Genomic DNA, 17461 nt, shown 5'->3' with positions numbered 1-17461 from the left:
GTCTTACCGGAGGCAGCTGTTATTGACCAATAGACACAGACCTCCACCCTCTGTCTTACCGGAGGGAGCTGTTATTGACAAATAGACACAGACCTCCACCCTTTGTCTTACCGGAGGCAGCTGTTATTGACCAATAGACACAGACCGCCACCCTTTGTCTTACCGGAGGCAGCTGTTATTGACCAATAGACACAGACCTCCACCCTTTGTCTTACCGGAGGGAGCTGTTTTATCTTGCCGATGCAGCATAAACCCAGCCAGCTGTATATTATCCATGTCGTCGTTCAGCCAAGACTAGGTGAAACATAAGATATTACAGTTTTTAATGTCCCGTTGATAGTCTTGATCGGCGCTGTTATGGTGTTATCCAATGATTGCTCGTTGGCTAATAGGACTGATGGTAGAGGAGAATTATCCACTAGCCGTCGGATTCTTACAAGGCACCCTGACCTACGACCCCTATATATCCGACTCTTCTTCATGTGAATGACGGGGATTTGAGCCTTGTCGGGTGTCTGAAGTAAATCCTTCGTGTCCTACTAGTTAACGAAAAAATCTTCTTCCAGTACGAGGTGAGGAATCGCTGTTCTGACATCCAGAAGCTCTTTTCGGTCATAACGTATGTACAAAATAAGTTACCAACAACGTGAAAAAACACACACAATAACACAATTGGTTAGGAGCCCCAGTAAAAACGGCAGCCATCTTCTCCGGATCTGTTATTACAGCAAATACGGTACATATACAATACACCGCCAAAACACAGTCCGTGCTCTCTCTCGTATCTTCATTTAATTTACCCCTGGCTTCCATTTATTTTATTCTACTCCCAAGATGCAACAGTATCTTTAAAAAAACGGATACTTTACTGTCTTTGTTACACCATTACATGTATCTCTTTAGTTTCAAGCCATGTATTTTATTCTACTGTAAACATCAGTTTGTATCAGCTAGGTCCCCATCCCCCTTTAATTGTGGTATTATCGACAAAATATTTTTGATACATTTTCTGAATGAATGATCTTGAGACTCTCCTGTGTATCTCCTTTAGCGGCTGATGGGGACTACTGGCGTCTGTTGAACCCCGGGGAATACAAAGTGACGGTGTGGGCGGAGGGATACTTTCCCTCCATGAGGCGGTGCAACGTCGGGACCGAAGCACGCCCCACCATCTGTGACTTCATCTTGATCAAGACTCCACGGCAGAGGATGAACGAGATCCTAGCTAAAGGGGGGAAGTTACCCCAGGATCTACAACTGAAGCTGAGAGCACTGAGGCTCCGGAAACTAAGAGCCTCCACCAAGGCCATCAACCAGCGGAGGGAGCACAGCCGCAAGGCCAGGGGAACACGGTTCGCTAGGGCACCACGCCCTCTCACACCCCTGGCCTGAGAGACAGGGGACAGACTGTGTCTCTAATGACACCCTATTCCCCACATGGCTCTGGTCAAAAGAAGTGCACTATAAAGGGAATAGGGTGCCATAGGGCTCTGGTCTAAAGTAGTGCACTATATAGAGAATAGGGTGCCATTTGGGACTCACCTTGAGGCTTTGAAACGACCGGGGTGTTTGAGATGGACTACATTGTAGTCAGCGACGACAGACAGACTGAAATACAAAACGTCAATGAGAAGTAATTTTTAGGAAGGTGATTTGTAAATCCGACTGCAATGTAGTCGATCTGAAACAAGACACAGCGGCTTCAACACAAGTCTGTATTCCCAGTGAATGTTGTGATTTCAGATTTGAATAGCAGAGTAGTACAGGGAGATTTAATGTGCTCTAACTAGCTTGTTGGGACACTGGTCAACATGTCAGTTGTTTGTTAAAAAGGTAGAGAGATAATGTAGTTGATGAGGCTGTATCTTTACATTGGTAGGAATATTTCATACCTTCATAACTAGTTGTTTGGCTTGTTGGGAAAGTGGTCAACAGTAGCTAGGTTTCCATCCAATTGGCGACAGATTTTCATGCGAATATATTTAAAAAAAATCTGCATAAAAAAAATCTGCATAAAAAAAATCTGCATATTTTCCCACCAAACTGGATTTGTTGCGGATAAAACATCAGTCCGTGATGACGTAGTGCGCACAAATAGTACTTCTTCACTTAAAAGGTTTTCACGTTACCGAATTAAAATGTTTTTTCCATCGCATTTTCAACTCGTATCGATAGTTTGTTGCGCTGAATAGCACACACGTGCGTACTCTAGCCAACAGCTCGGGTAAAGCCATCTATCTACATGATCATATTATTATGGATCAGAGAGAAGATATTTTAGTTGTTGTCGACCCGGCAGTCAAGCATCGATCATCATGTCACCAGACTAAGGAACGTCCAGCTCACAGCATCCATTCACCACCCTGTGATGTTCATCATAAGTCAGTTCATCTGTAGCCTAATAAACTACATGGTTTCCCCGTAGTGAGAGGACCACACGCCAATATCATCTCGTGACTCCCAACTTTACTTTGATACGGTTCGATAGCAATTATATCAATATTTGCGCATAAAATACGCCATTTCTCGCATAATTTAAATTTTCCCGACAAAAAAAAAAAGATGTTTGTCTGTCGACATTTATAAAATTGTACTGAAACGACCTGTTTCCATCACAGTTTCCATTTGTCCATTTTTTGTTTTTATACGGTATGACTTTACTGAAATAGACACTGTGAATGGAAACGTGGTTAATGACAACAGGACGGCACAAATAGATCTGGGACCAGGCGTGTGAATATTCAGTTTAGTTTATCCTCGCCACTGGTCTTTAGTACAGCTGTTTTTACACTAACTATGAACAATATAGAAGAAGACCTTTTATGATGACGAGGGGAGGCCACGGCAGTATCAGCTGGCCTGATACGTTGTATATCATTGTGTGTTTTGACTATTTCATTAAAGGACAATTTGGGTAGAAAGAGTCGGGTCAATAATGTACTTGTTCAGAACCAGGAGAACTGTGATGAAAACGTGTGTTGTTTCCTCTTTTGCCGCGTAGGACCTGCTGTCAGTTTGAGGTTAAGGTTAGTATATGTATACGCACACACACACACACACACACACACACACACACACACGTGAAAGACAAACAGGATTTTTTTAAAACAAGGTAAAAAGGCAGGGCAAGGGGACTTAGAACTCCAGAGAAGAACAACGTATACAAAACAGATTGTTTTGTGATTGTGATTGAACTCAAATGCTGATATAGTGGGAAATTATTTGATTTATAATACGTTAGCAGAAGAATCAAAACTGAAAGAGCTTTGTCTTCCAGCACCACCTAGAGACACCCTCTGGGTATTACATCCTGTACCAGCACCACCTAGAGACCCTCTGGGTATTACATCCTGTACCAGCACCACCTAGAAACACCCTCTGGGTATTACATCCTGTACCAGCACCACCTAGAGACACCCTCTGGGTATTACATTCTGTGCCAGCACCACCTAGAGACACCCTGTGGGTATTACATCTTGTACCAGCACCACCTAGACACCCTCTGGGTATTACATATTGTACCAGCACCACCTAGAGACACCCTCTGGGTATTACATCTTGTACCAGCACCACCTAGAGACACCCTCTGGTTATTACATCCTGTACCAGCACCACCTAGACACCCTCTGGGTATTACATCTTGTACCAGCACCACCTAGACACCCTCTGGGTATTACATCTTGTACCAGCACCACCTAGAGACACCCTCTGGGTATTACATCTTGTACCAGCACCACCTAGACCCTCTGGGTATTACATCCTGTACCAGCACCACCTAGACACCCTCTGGGTATTACATCTTGTACTAGCACCACCTAGACCCTCTGGGTATTACATCCTGTACCAGCACCACCTAGACACCCTCTGGGTATTACATCTTGTACTAGCACCACCTAGACCCTCTGGGTATTACATCTTGTACCAGCACCACCTAGACACCCTCTGGGTATTACATCTTGTACCAGCACCACCTAGACACCCTCTGGGTATTACATCTGGTACCAGCACCACCTAGACCCTCTGGGTATTACATCTTGTACCAGCACCACCTAGATACACCCTCTGGGTATTACATCCTGTAACAGCACCACCTAGAGACACCCTGTGGGTATTACATCATGTACCAGCACCACCTAGACACCCTCTGGGTATTACATCTTGTACTAGCACCACCTAGACACCCTGTGGGTATTACATCTTGTACCAGCACCACCTAGAGACACCCTCTGGGTATTACATCTTGTACCAGCACCACCTAAAGACACCCTGTGGGTATTACATCTTGTACCAGCACCACCTAGAGACACCCTGTGGGTATTACATCCTGTATCAGCACCCTCTGGGTGTCTCCAGGAACAGGGTTGGAGATAAAACCTACAGGAGGGTATTTCTCCAGGGACAGGGTTGGAGTTCAAACCTACAGGAGGGTAGCTCTCCCCAGGGACAGGGTTGGAGTTCAAACCTACAGGAGGGTTTCTCTCTCCAGGGACAGGGTTGGAGTTAAAACCTACAGGAGGGTATCTCTCTCCAGGGACAGGGTTGGAGTTAAAACCTACAGGAGGGTATCTCTCTCCAGGGACAGGTTTGGAGTTCAAACCTACAGGAGGGTAGCTCTCCAGTAAAATCACTCTGGAGCAGGTTTTCATCAAGGATCTCTCTTCTCTGTACTTTGCTTCATCCATCTTTCCCTCAATCCTGACTAGTCTCCCAGTCCCTGCCACTGAAAAACATCCACACATCATGATCAAATCAAAGTTTGTCATGTGAGCCGAATACAACAGATAGACCTTACAGTGAAATGCTTACAAATGCTGCCACCACCATGCTTCACAGTAGGGATGGTGCCAGGTTTCCTCCAGACGTGACGCTTGACATGCAGGCCAAAGAGTTAAATCTTGGTTTCCTCATACCAGAGGATCTTGTTTCTCATGGTCTTGGAGAGTCCTTTAGTTGCTTTTTGGCAAACTCCAAGCAGGCTGTCATGTGCCTTTTACTGAGAAGTGGCTCCCGTCGGGCCTCTCTACCATAAAGGCCTGTTTGGTGGAGTGCTGCAGAGATGGTTGTCCTTCTGGAAGGTTCCCCCATCTCCACAGAGGAACTCTGGAGCTCTGTCAGAGTGACCATCAGGTTTTTGGTCACCTCCCTGACCAAGACCCTTATTCCCCGATTGCTCAGTTCTAGGAAGAGTTTTGGTGGTTCTAAATATCTTCCATTTAAGAATGATGGAGGCCACTTTGTTTTTGGGGATCTTCAATGCTGCAGAAATGTTTTGGTATCCTTCCCCAGATCTGTGCCTCGACACAATCCGGTCTCAGACCTCTACGACATTACCTTCGACCTCATGAAAATCCACTGTCAACTTGTGGGACCTTATATAGACAGGTGTGTGCCTTTCCAAATCATGTCCCATCAATTGAATTTACCTCAGGGGGACTCTAATCAAGTTGTAGAAACATCTCAAGGATGATCAATGGCAACAGGATGCACCTGAGCTCAATTTCATGTCTCATAGCAAAGAGTCTGAATACTTATGTAAATAAGGAATTTTTTTCTTTCTTTCTTTTTTGCAAAAAGATCTAAAAACCTGTTTTCGCTTTGTCATTATGGGATATTGTGATGTCATTATGGGATATTGTGATGTCATTATGTGATATTGTGATGTCATTATGGGGTATTGTGATGTCATTATGGGATATTGTGATGTCGTTATGGGATATTGTGTGTAGATTGATGAGGACATTTTTTTTATTCAATCCATTTTTCAATAAGTCTGTAACATAACGAAATGTGTGGAAAAGTCAAGGGGTCTGAATAGTTTCCGAATTCACTGTATGTTGTGGTTGGTTTGGTAATTGGCGTACCCTGTGTGTTACGGTACCAAAAGAGGTGCACTCAATTTACTCCGTTGTTTCTCTGTCATACTATTAGCTACCCAGAACTTTGATGAAGAAGTCTTTAGCTACCCCAGATAGGTTCCCAACCTCCCATCCTCATAACTAGCTACCCAGAAGCCATTTCAGGCCAGAGTCAAGTTAGAGTAGCTACTCTGTCTAACTATCTTAGTTGCCTCCCCTGCTGGCAATAACTAAATGTACTAAATAAGACTCACATTCCTTTCCACCTTTATTTTAGCAGAGAACCCCCCCACCCCTCATAATATTGAGTTGAGCGTAAAAAAAAAACGCAGCAGCGTTGTCAGCTCAAACCGGTGTGCCTGGCACCTACCACCGTATCCTGTTCAAAAGCACCTACCACCGTATCCTGTTCAAAAGCACCTACCACCGTACCCTGTTCAAAGGCACCTACCACCGTACCCTGTTCAAAGGCACCTACCACCGTATCCTGTTCAAAGGCACCTACCACCGTATCCTGTTCAAAAGCACCTACCACCGTATCCTGTTCAAAAGCACCTACCACCGTACCCTGTTCAAAAGCACCTACCACCGTACCCTGTTCAAAGGCACCTACCACCGTACCCTGTTCAAAGGCACCTACCACCGTACCCTGTTCAAAGGCACCTACCACCGTACCCTGTTCAAAGGCACCTACCACCGTATCCTGTTCAAAGGCACCTACCACCGTACCCTGTTCAAAAGCACCTACCACCGTATCCTGTTCAAAGGCACCTACCACCGTACCCTGTTCAAAAGCACCTACCACCGTATCCTGTTCAAAAGCACCTACCACCGTACCCTGTTCAAAGGCACCTACCACCTTACCCTGTTCAAAAGCACCTACCACCGTACCCTGTTCAAAGGCACCTACCACCGTATCCTGTTCAAAAGCACCTACCACCGTACCCTGTTCAAAGGCACCTACCACCGTACCCTGTTCAAAAGCACCTACCACCGTACCCTGTTCAAAGGCACCTACCACCGTACCCTGTTCAAAAGCACCTACCACCGTACCCTGTTCAAAAGCACCTACCACCGTACCCTGTTCAAAGGCACCTACCACCGTATCCTGTTCAAAAGCACCTACCACCGTACCCTGTTCAAAAGCACCTACCACCGTACCCTGTTCAAAAGCACCTACCACCGTACCCTGTTCAAAGGCACCTACCACCGTACCCTGTTCAAAGGCACCTACCACCGTACCCTGTTCAAAGGCACCTACCACCGTACCCTGTTCAAAGGCACCTACCACCGTACCCTGTTCAAAAGCACCTACCACCGTACCCTGTTCAAAGGCACCTACCACCGTACCCTGTTCAAAGGCACCTACCACCGTACCCTGTTCAAAAGCACCTACCACCGTACCCTGTTCAAAAGCACCTACCACCGTACCCTGTTCAAAAGCACCTACCACCGTACCCTGTTCAAAAGCACCTACCACCGTACCCTGTTCAAAAGCACCTACCACCGTACCCTGTTCAAAGGCACCTACCACCGTACCCTGTTCAAAAGCACCTACCACCGTACCCTGTTCAAAGGCACCTACCACCGTACCCTGTTCAAAAGCACCTACCACCGTACCCTGTTCAAAAGCACCTACCACCGTACCCTGTTCAAAAGCACCTACCACCGTACCCTGTTCAAAAGCACCTACCACCGTACCCTGTTCAAAAGCACCTACCACCGTACCCTGTTCAAAAGCACCTACCACCGTACCCTGTTCAAAGGCACCTACCACCGTACCCTGTTCAAAGGCAACTACCACCGTACCCTGTTCAAAAGCACCTACCACCGTACCCTGTTCAAAAGCACCTACCACCGTACCCTGTTCAAAAGCACCTACCACCGTACCCTGTTCAAAAGCACCTACCACCGTACCCTGTTCAAAAGCACCTACCACCGTACCCTGTTCAAAGGCACCTACATATTTTGTCTTGTCCATTCACCCTCTGAATGACACACGAACCCAACCCATGTCTCAATTGTCGCAAGGCTTAGAAATCTTTCTTTGACCACCTGTCTCCTCCCCTTCATCTACACTGATTGAAGTGGATTTAACAGGTGACATCAATAAGGGATTATAACCTGGATTCACCTGGTCAGTCTACACGGTACGTCATGGAAAGAGCAGGTGTTCGTATTGTTGGGGATACTCAGTGTAATTCACTGTCGACTCATTGGCCAAGGGAATGGGTATATTTATCAGTAGATCACAGTAGATTTTAACGTTTTATTATTTTAATTCAAAATGCCTAGCTCTTAGCTCAATGGCCTCATACATTTTAAACTATGTATTTTACAACAGTAAAATTAACACAATATTTATCATGTTCACTCACAGGAGGTTGGTGGGTCCTTAATTGGGGAGAACGTGCTCGTGGTAATGGCCTGAGCGAAATGATATCAAATACATCAAACACATGGTTTCCATGGTTTCGATTCCATTCCATTTGCTCCGGTCCAGACGTTATTATGAGCCGTCCTCCCCTCAGCAGCCGTATTCACCCAACAGTTCCATGTGCTGTGTCAGTAGGGTTGAAAAATTACAGTAACTTTAACAAAACGCCCAGGTTTTCACAAAATCCTGGTAGGAAGATTCCCGGAATCAGGAGGGGGTGAAACATGGTAATCCGGAATCCTCGAACCAGGATTTTGGAAAAAACCTTATTGGGGAAATTACCAGAATTTTGCAACCCTACCTGTGTGTCTCATGTAGAAGTGCTCTTCTTAGTCCTGTGTCTCATGTAGAAGGGCTCTCCTTAGTCCTGTGTCTCATGTAGAAGGGCTCTCCTTAGTCCTGTGTCTCATGTAGAAGGGCTCTCCTTAGTCCTGTGTCTCATGTAGAAGGGCTCTCCTTAGTCATGTGTCTCATGTAGAAGGGCTCTCCTTAGTCCTGTGTCTCATGTAGAAGGGCTCTCCTTAGTCCTGTGTCTCATGTAGAAGGGCTCTCCTTAGTCCTGTGTCTCATGTAGAAGGGCTCTCCTTAGTCCTGTGTCTCATGTAGAAGGGCTCTCCTTAGTCCTGTGTCTCATGTAGAAGGGCTCTCCTTAGTCCTGTGTCTCATGTAGAAGGGCTCTCCTTAGTCCTGTGTCTCATGTAGAAGGGCTCTCCTTAGTCCTGTGTCTCATGTAGAAGTGCTCTCCTTAGTCCTGTGTCTCATGTAGAAGGGCTCTCCTTAGTCCTGTGTCTCATGTAGAAGTGCTCTCCTTAGTCCTGTGTCTCATGTAGAAGGGCTCTTCTCAGTTCTGTGTGTCATTATAGAAGTACTCAGCCCATCTGTTTAATGCAGTGGACCCATACACTACAGTTAGACACCTGCCTGGTCTCTGCTCCACCTACTGCTGAGTACCTTGCCAAATATCACTCCATGGTCAAATTCCTGACGGAAAGCACCGCCCTGCAGGACACCCAGTGAGAAGGACAGCTCTAGGTTCTCCACCCTGGTCAACCTGTCTGACCAGAACTACTGTTACTCCAACGTTCTGAAGAGCACAGACCTCAACACAACCCTGGGCAAGGTCACAGCCATATAGTTAGAGACAACTTTTAGATTTGTAAAAATATATTGTTCTAATTGTAAAGTAATTGTAATCCACGCTATGAACCTGTCTAATCACCACTTAGAGGGGATGGATAGAGCAGGGGGTATTCAGCTCTTACTCTACGAGGTTCGGACTACTGTTGATTCTGTTCTATCTGATCCTTAATATCAACCCCACCTGATGTCCCAGGTCTAAATCAGCCCCTGATCCTTAATATCAACCCCACCTGGTGTCCCAGGTTTAAATCAGCCCCTGATCCTTAATATCACCCCACCTGGTGTCCCAGGTCTAATTCAGTCCCCAATCCTTAATATCAACCCCACCTGATGTCCCAGGTCTAAATCAGCCCCTGATCATTAATATCACCCCACCTGGTGTCCCAGGTTTAAATCAGGCCCTGATCATTAATATCACCCCATCTGGTGTCCCAGGTCTAAATCAGGCCCTGATCTTTAACATCACCCCACCTGGTGTCCCAGGTCTAAATCAGGCCCTGATCCTTAACATCACCCCACCTGGTGTCCCAGGTCTAAATCAGGCCCTGATCATTAATATCACCCCACCTGGTGTCCCAGGTCTAAATCAGCCCCTGATCCTTAATATCAACCCCACCTGGTGTCCCAGGTCTAAATCAGGCCCTGATCATTAATATCAACCCCACCTGGTGTCCCAGGTCTAAATCAGGCCCTGATCATTAATATCAACCCCACCTGGTGTCCCAGGTCTAAATCAGGCCCTGATCATTAATATCAACCCCACCTGGTGTCCCAGGTCTAAATCAGGCCCTGATTAGAGTGGACTGATTAAAAAAAGCAGTGGAACTGGCTCGGCGGTCCAGATTTGGCCGTGTTTATTAACCCTTAGGTCCTGGGGATGGCTTGATGAGGAGCTGATTAGTGGATTCAGGAGTGTAGTGATAAGGCAAACACAACAATGTGCCCCCTTTGTGTGGCCCTAGGACCAGGATTAACAAACACTGCTCTGGGCATTTCTGCTGGTGTCCCCAGTACCAGGATTAAGAAACACGACTCTGGGCCTTTCTGTTGATGTCCCCAGTACCAGGATTAAGAAACACGACTATGGGCCTTTCTGTTTTCACTTCACTTAGTAAATACATGAAAACACCACAAGGTGGTAGCAGAGGATAAGGAATGACTGACTGTTCAGCTGTTTGATTATTTGTTGACTACTGCGTTGGGACTTTGGGGATTGGATTGAGAGACACAAGAAATCCAGCCGGGTGAAGTGTACCCATCCACAGGTGTAAACTACATCAGCCTCTGGCCCTGACCCTGACAGACCTCCACCTCCTTGACCTGCCTCTGCCCCTGACTGACCTCCACCTCCTTGACCTGCCTCTGACCCTGACAGACCTCCACCTTCTTGACCTGCCTCTGACCCTGACAGACCTCCACCTCCTTGACCTGCCTCTGACCCTGACACACCTCCACCTTCTTGACCTGCCTCTGACCCTGACAGACCTCCACCTCCTTGACCTGCCTCTGACCCTGACCCTGACAGACCTCCACCTCCTTGACCTGCCTCTGGCCCTGACAGACCTCCACCTCCTTGACCTGCCTCTGCCCCTGACACACCTCCACCTTCTTGACCTGCCTCTGCCCCTGACAGACCTCCACCTCCTTGACCTGCCTCTAGCACTGACACACCTCCACCTTATTGAACTGCCTCTAGCCCTGACAGACCTCCACCTCCTTGACCTGCCTCTGCCCCTGACACACCTCCACCTTCTTGACCTGCCATTGGCCCTGACAGACCTCCACCTCCTTGACCTGCCTCTAGCACTGACAGACCTCCACCTCCTTGACCTGCCTCTGCCCCTGACACACCTCCACCTTATTGAACTGCCTCTAGCCCTGACAGACCTCCACCTCCTTGACCTGCCTCTAGCACTGACAGACCTCCACCTCCTTGACCTGCCTCTGGCCCTGACAGACCTCCACCTCCTTGACCTGCCTCTGGCCCTGACAGACCTCCACCTCCTTGACCTGCCTCTGCCCCTGACTGACCTCCACCTCCTTGACCTGCCTCTGACCCTGACAGACCACCTCCTTGACCTGCCTCTGACCCTGACACACCTCCACCTTCTTGACCTGCCTCTGACCCTGACAGACCTCCACCTCCTTGACCTGCCTCTGACCCTGACCCTGACAGACCTCCACCTCCTTGACCTGCCTCTGGCCCTGACAGACCTCCACCTCCTTGACCTGCCTCTGCCCCTGACACACCTCCACCTTCTTGACCTGCCTCTGCCCCTGACAGACCTCCACCTCCTTGACCTGCCTCTAGCACTGACAGACCTCCACCTCCTTGACCTGCCTCTGCCCCTGACACACCTCCACCTTCTTGAACTGCCTCTAGCCCTGACAGACCTCCACCTCCTTGACCTGCCTCTAGCACTGACAGACCTCCACCTCCTTGACCTGCCTCTGGCCCTGACAGACCTCCACCTCCTTGACCTGCCTCTGGCCCTGACAGACCTCCACCTCCTTGACCTGCCTCTGGCCCTGACAGACCTCCACCTTCTTGACCTGACCCTGACAGACCTCCACCTTCTTGACCTGCCCCTGACAGACCTCCACCTCCTTGACCTGGCCCTGACAGACCTCCTCCTCCTTGACCTGACCCTGACAGACCTTCTCCTCCTTGACCTGACCACTGACAGACCTCCACCTTCTTGCCCTGCCTCTGGCCCTGCCCCTGACAGAACTCCACCTTCTTGACCTGCCCCTGACAGACCTCCACCTCCTTGACCTGGCCCTGACAGACCTCCTCCTCCTTGACCTGACCCTGACAGACCTTCTCCTCCTTGACCTGACCACTGACAGACCTCCACCTTCTTGACCTGCCTCTGGCCCTGCCCCTGACAGAACTCCACCTTCTTGACCTGCCCCTGACCCTCACAGACCTCCACCTCCTTGACTTGCCTCTGCCTCTGACCCTGACAGAACTCCACCTTCTTGACCTGCCTCTGACCCTGGCAGAACTCCACCTCCTTGACCTGCCTCTGACCCTGACCCTGACAGACCTCCACCTCCTTGACCTGCCTCTGGCCCTGACAGACCTCCACCTTCTTGACCTGCCCCTGACAGACCTCCACCTTCTAGACCTGCCCCTGCTCCTGACAGACCTCCACCTCCTTGACCTACCATTGGCCCTGACAGACCTCCACCTCCTTGACCTGCCCCTGCTCCTGACAGACCTCCACCTCCTTGACCTGCCATTGGCCCTGACAGACCTCCACCTCCTTGACCTGCCTCTGCCCCTGACCCTGACAGACCTCCACCTCCTTGACCTGCCCCTGACACTGACAGAACTCCACCTCCTTGACCTGCCTCTGCCCCTGACAGAACTCCACCTTCTTGACCTGCCTCTGCCCCTGACAGACCTCCACCTTCTTGACCTGTCCCTGACCCTGACAGACCTCAACCTTCTTGACCTGCCTCTGATCCTGACAGACCTCCACCTCCTTGACCTGCCTCTGGCCCTGACAGACCTCCACCTTCTTGACCTGCCTCTGACAGACCTCCACCTTCTAGACCTGCCTCTGACCCTGACCCTGACAGACCTCCACCTCCTTGACCTGCCCCTGCCCCTGCCAGACCTCCACCTCCTTGACCTGCCCCTGACCCTGACAGACCTCCACCTCCTTGACCTGCCTCTGACCCTGCCAGACCTCCACCTCCTTGACCTGCCTCTGACCCTGCCAGACCTCCACCTCCTTGACCTGCCCCTGCTCCTGACAGACCTCCACCTCCTTGGCCTGCCCCTGACCATGACAGACCTCCACCTTCTTGACCTGCCCCTGACAGACCACCTTCTTGACCTACCTCTGCCCCTGACCCTGACAGACCTCCACCTCCTTGACCTGCCTCTGCCCTTGACCCTGACAGGCCTCCACCTCCTTGACCTGCCCCTGCCCCTGACAGACCTCCACCTCATTGACCTGCCCCTGACAGACCTACACCTTCTTGACCTGCCCCTGACAGACCACCTTCTAGACCTGCCTCTGCCCCTGACCCTGACAGACCTCCACCTCCTTGACCTGCCTCTGCCCCTGACAGACCTCCCCCTCCTTGACCTGCCCCTGACAGAACTCCACCTTCTTGACCTGCCCCTGACCCTGACAGACCTCCACCTCCTTGACCTGCCTCTGCCCCTGACAGACCTCCACCTCCTTGACCTGCCTCTGACCCTGATAGACCTCCCCCTCCTTGACCTGCCCCTGACCCTGACAGACCTCCACCTTCTTGACCTGCCTCTGACCCTGACCCTGACAGACCTCCACCTTCTTGACCTGCCCCTGACAGACCTCCACTTCCTTGACCTGCCTCTGACCCTGATAGACCTCCCCCTCCTTGACCTGCCCCTGACCCTGACAGACCTCCCCCTCCTTGACCTGCCCCTGACCCTGACAGACCTCCACCTTCTTGACCTGCCTCTGACCCTGACAGACCTCCACCTCCTTGACCTGCCCCTGACAGAACTCCACCTTCTTGACCTGCCTCTGACCCTGACAGAACTCCACCTTCTTGACCTGCCTCTGACCCTGACAGACCTCCACCTCCTTGACCTGCCTCTGACCCTGATCCTGACAGACCTCCACCTCCTTGACCTGCCTGCTGTAGATGAATCCTATGATCCAGAATGTGTCCTTTATATCCGCAACTGTTGCGTAGAAGAATAAAAAATATATAATTATAATACTATATTATCCAGACATGACAGAAATACACACACACACACACACACACACAAGTTGGAGAGGCTGGATCAGCAGCCAAATTAACATACATATGGGGTTGGCTTGGTCAGATGAATCTGACTATTATTTAATAACAAGCTTCATCAAGTTTTCAAGCTGATAGGTCTTTACATCAAATGATGTAGATGTTGGAGGATGTCCACCCATGTTTAAAGTTTGAGTTGGAGTGTCTGGCTTCTGTCAGTCTGCTAAACAAACTCTAGGAGGCACAGCCTGGTTGCAAGTAAACTGTCCACATGTTACGGTTTGAGACTGTGGGGGGTTAACCGTGTCCATGTTACGGTTTGAGACTGTGGGGGGTTAACCGTGTCCACATGTTACGGTTTGAGACTGTGAGGGGTTAACCGTGTCCATGTTACGGTTTGAGACTGTGGGGGGGTTAACCGTGGTCGCATGTTACAGTTTGAGACTGTGGGGGGGTTAACCGTGGTCGCATGTTACAGTTTCAGACTGTGGGGGGTTAACCGTGGCCACATGTAAACACATCTCAACATCTGGATCTGGTTAACCAGCGCCGTGGTAACCAGTGCCATGGTATTGGAGTAAACTGTTGCCATGGTATTGGAGTAAACTGTTGCCATGGTATTGGGGTAAACTGTTGCCATGGTATTGGGGTAAACTGTTGCCATGGTATTGGGGTAAACTGTTGCCATGGTATTGGGGTAAACTGTTGCCATGGTATTGGGGTAAACTGTTGCCATGGTATTGGGGTAAACTGTTGCAATGGTATTGGGGTAAACTGTTGCTAGCTAGCTGACTTCATAAGAAGCCTGTTTTGTGCCATTTTGGTTGCTCTGATGAAATTAAATTAAACATCAATTCAATGTGTTATAGTTTCTCTTAGTTTTAGTTATCCCAAGGGCGAATTTCCCCCTTAAATTAAGTGAAAAAGTTACTGGAGGCTGAGACCCCCTTGGTCTCAGCCTCCAGTATCGATGCTCTACAAGTCTGCTAGTGCAATTCCTACGACCATGCCTCAGGACTACCTGGCCTGAGGACTCATTGCTGTCCCCAGTCCACCTGGTTCTGCTGCTGCTCCAGTTTCAACTCTTCTGCCTGCGGCTATGGAACCCTGACCTGTTCACCGGACGTGCTACCTGTCCCGACCTGCTGTATTCAACTCTACCGCTCTTTCTTTCTTTCTCTCTCTCTCTCACTCTCTCTCTCTCACACCTGCTGTCTCAACCTCTGACTGCTCGGCTATAAAAGCCAACTGACATTTACTCCTGAGGTGCTGACCTGTTGCACCCTCGACAACTACTGTGATTATTATTATTTGACCCTGATGCTCATCTATGAACGTTTGAACATCTTGGCCATGTTCTGTTATAATCTTCACCAGGCACAGGACTGGCCACCCTCCAGAAGAGGACTGGCCACCCCTCATAGCCTGGCTCCTCTCTAGGTTTCTTCCTAGGTTTTGGCCTTTCTAGGGAGTTTTTCCTAGCCACTGTGCTTCTACACCTGCATTGCTTGCTGTTTGGGGGTTTTAGGCTGGGGTTTCTGTACAACACTTTGAGATATCAGCTGATGTACGAAGGGCTTTATAAATAAATTTGATTTGATCTTAGACCGCTGCGCCACTCGGGAGGACCTGGCGTTTCTATCTGAAACGGTGGTAGAAGAGAAGTGGTAAAGATTAACAATATTTAAAAATGGGATGTTTACTGAAGATGAGGTGATTAGTTGAATCAAGTGTTAGTGCAAAAAATGTGCCCCATTTGGGTTGCCAGGGACCAAGATTGGGAAACACTGATTTAGGTCTGTGTGGCCCATTAACTCACTGGTCCTGGAGGTCACAGAACTTCAACCCCATCTGACCAGACTCTGCCTGCCGTGACCAAGGAGGCTCCTCTCCCAGACTCTGCCTGCCGTGACCAAGGAGGCTCCTCTCCCAGACTCTGCCTGCCGTGACCAAGGAGGCTCCTCTCCCAGACTCTGCCTGCCGTGACCAAGGAGGCTCCTCTCCCAGACTCTGCCTGCCGTGACCAAGGAGGCTCCTCTCCCAGACTCTGCCTGCCGTGACCAAGGAGGCTCCTCTCCCAGACTCTGCCTGCCGTGACCAAGGAGGCTCCTCTCCCAGACTCTGCCTGCCGTGACCAAGGAGGCTCCTCTCCCAGACTCTGCCTGCCGTGACCAAGGAGGCTCTTCTCCCAGACTCTGCCTGCCGTGACCAAGGAGGCTCCTCTCCCAGACTCTGCCTGCCGTGACCAAGGAGGCTCCTCTCCCAGACTCTGCCTGCCGTGACCAAGGAGGCTCCTCTCCCAGACTCTGCCTGCCGTGACCAAGGAGGCTCCTCTCCCAGACTCTGCCTGCCGTGACCAAGGAGGCTCCTCTCCCAGACTCTGCTGTTGCCAAGGAGGCTCTTCTCCCAGACTCTGCTGTGACCAAGGAGGCTCCTCTCCCAGACTCTGCTGTGACCAAGGAGGCTCCTCTCCCAGCCCTCATGCTGTGTTCATAAACAAATGGGAAGGTGGTAATTACCCGTTGTGAAGTCGTAAATACGAGTTAGATGCATTCAAGTGCTTTGAACTCGTTGAGAAACGCCGATTGGCTAATGGCAAACAAGCTGCGTCAACCATGAACTAAAAGTACAGCTATTATGCTCGCAAATAAATGATAAGTGTTCAAAAACCATAGTATTCTATAAATATTTTTTAAATAAATGAATGTTTTGTTGTTGGATGACTATTAAAAAAATATGAATAATCCCAGTCGGAGCCGTTTTCCCAGTTGTTTTGAATGCAGCATTCCCAGTGGGAAACTAGTCCGTCATCCGTAGCTCCCACTTCTCCCACATGCTGACCTCTGACCTCTGACGTCCCCTACTAAAGCAAATGACCTCAACAGGATTTTCAGCAGTTAAAACGCAACAAAACATTTATTTAAAAAACGATCTATTAATTATTGTTTTTTTTTTAACACTAAATTTTAAGTTTACGGCTTCACAACTGGTAAATTCTCAACCTCTCACTGGGTTACGAATGCAGCATAAGGGGAGATTGATGTTACGTGGGACTGTAGGAGAGAGTTAGAGGGGAGGAGTTGCCCCTTAGGCTAAAGGGCCAAGGTCTCGTTCCAACAGGACTCAATGGCGTGCAACTTTTAATGGAAACTGTGCTGTTCTGAACAACCAGTTGAAGAATGTTGTGATCGTGGGCAGCGTTTACACAGGCAGCCCAATTCTGATCTTTTTTTTCACTAATTGGTCTTTTGGCCATATCAGATCAGCTCTGAAAAGA

At 49.3% G+C, this 17461-nt stretch overlaps 2 protein-coding genes across 2 annotated transcripts in view; one reads left to right on the top strand and one right to left on the bottom strand.

Moving 5' to 3' along the window:
* LOC110505936 (probable carboxypeptidase X1) overlaps positions 1 to 2917 on the top strand; it is a 46928-nt gene extending 44011 nt beyond the window's left edge. The window contains exon 13 of the mRNA XM_036963108.1: positions 1052 to 2917. Coding sequence (XP_036819003.1) covers positions 1052 to 1392 — 341 coding nt within the window. The 3' untranslated portion in view covers positions 1393 to 2917. The remainder of the gene's footprint in view (positions 1 to 1051) is intronic.
* Positions 1 to 17461, bottom strand: part of LOC110505940 (probable N-acetyltransferase camello) — a 669337-nt gene that overhangs the window by 165137 nt on the left and 486739 nt on the right. The window lies entirely within an intron of this gene.

Source organism: Oncorhynchus mykiss, chromosome 25 (genome assembly GCF_013265735.2).
Source record: "Oncorhynchus mykiss isolate Arlee chromosome 25, USDA_OmykA_1.1, whole genome shotgun sequence".
NCBI lineage: Eukaryota > Metazoa > Chordata > Actinopteri > Salmoniformes > Salmonidae > Oncorhynchus > Oncorhynchus mykiss.
This window is presented reverse-complemented; position numbering and strand designations above follow the sequence as displayed.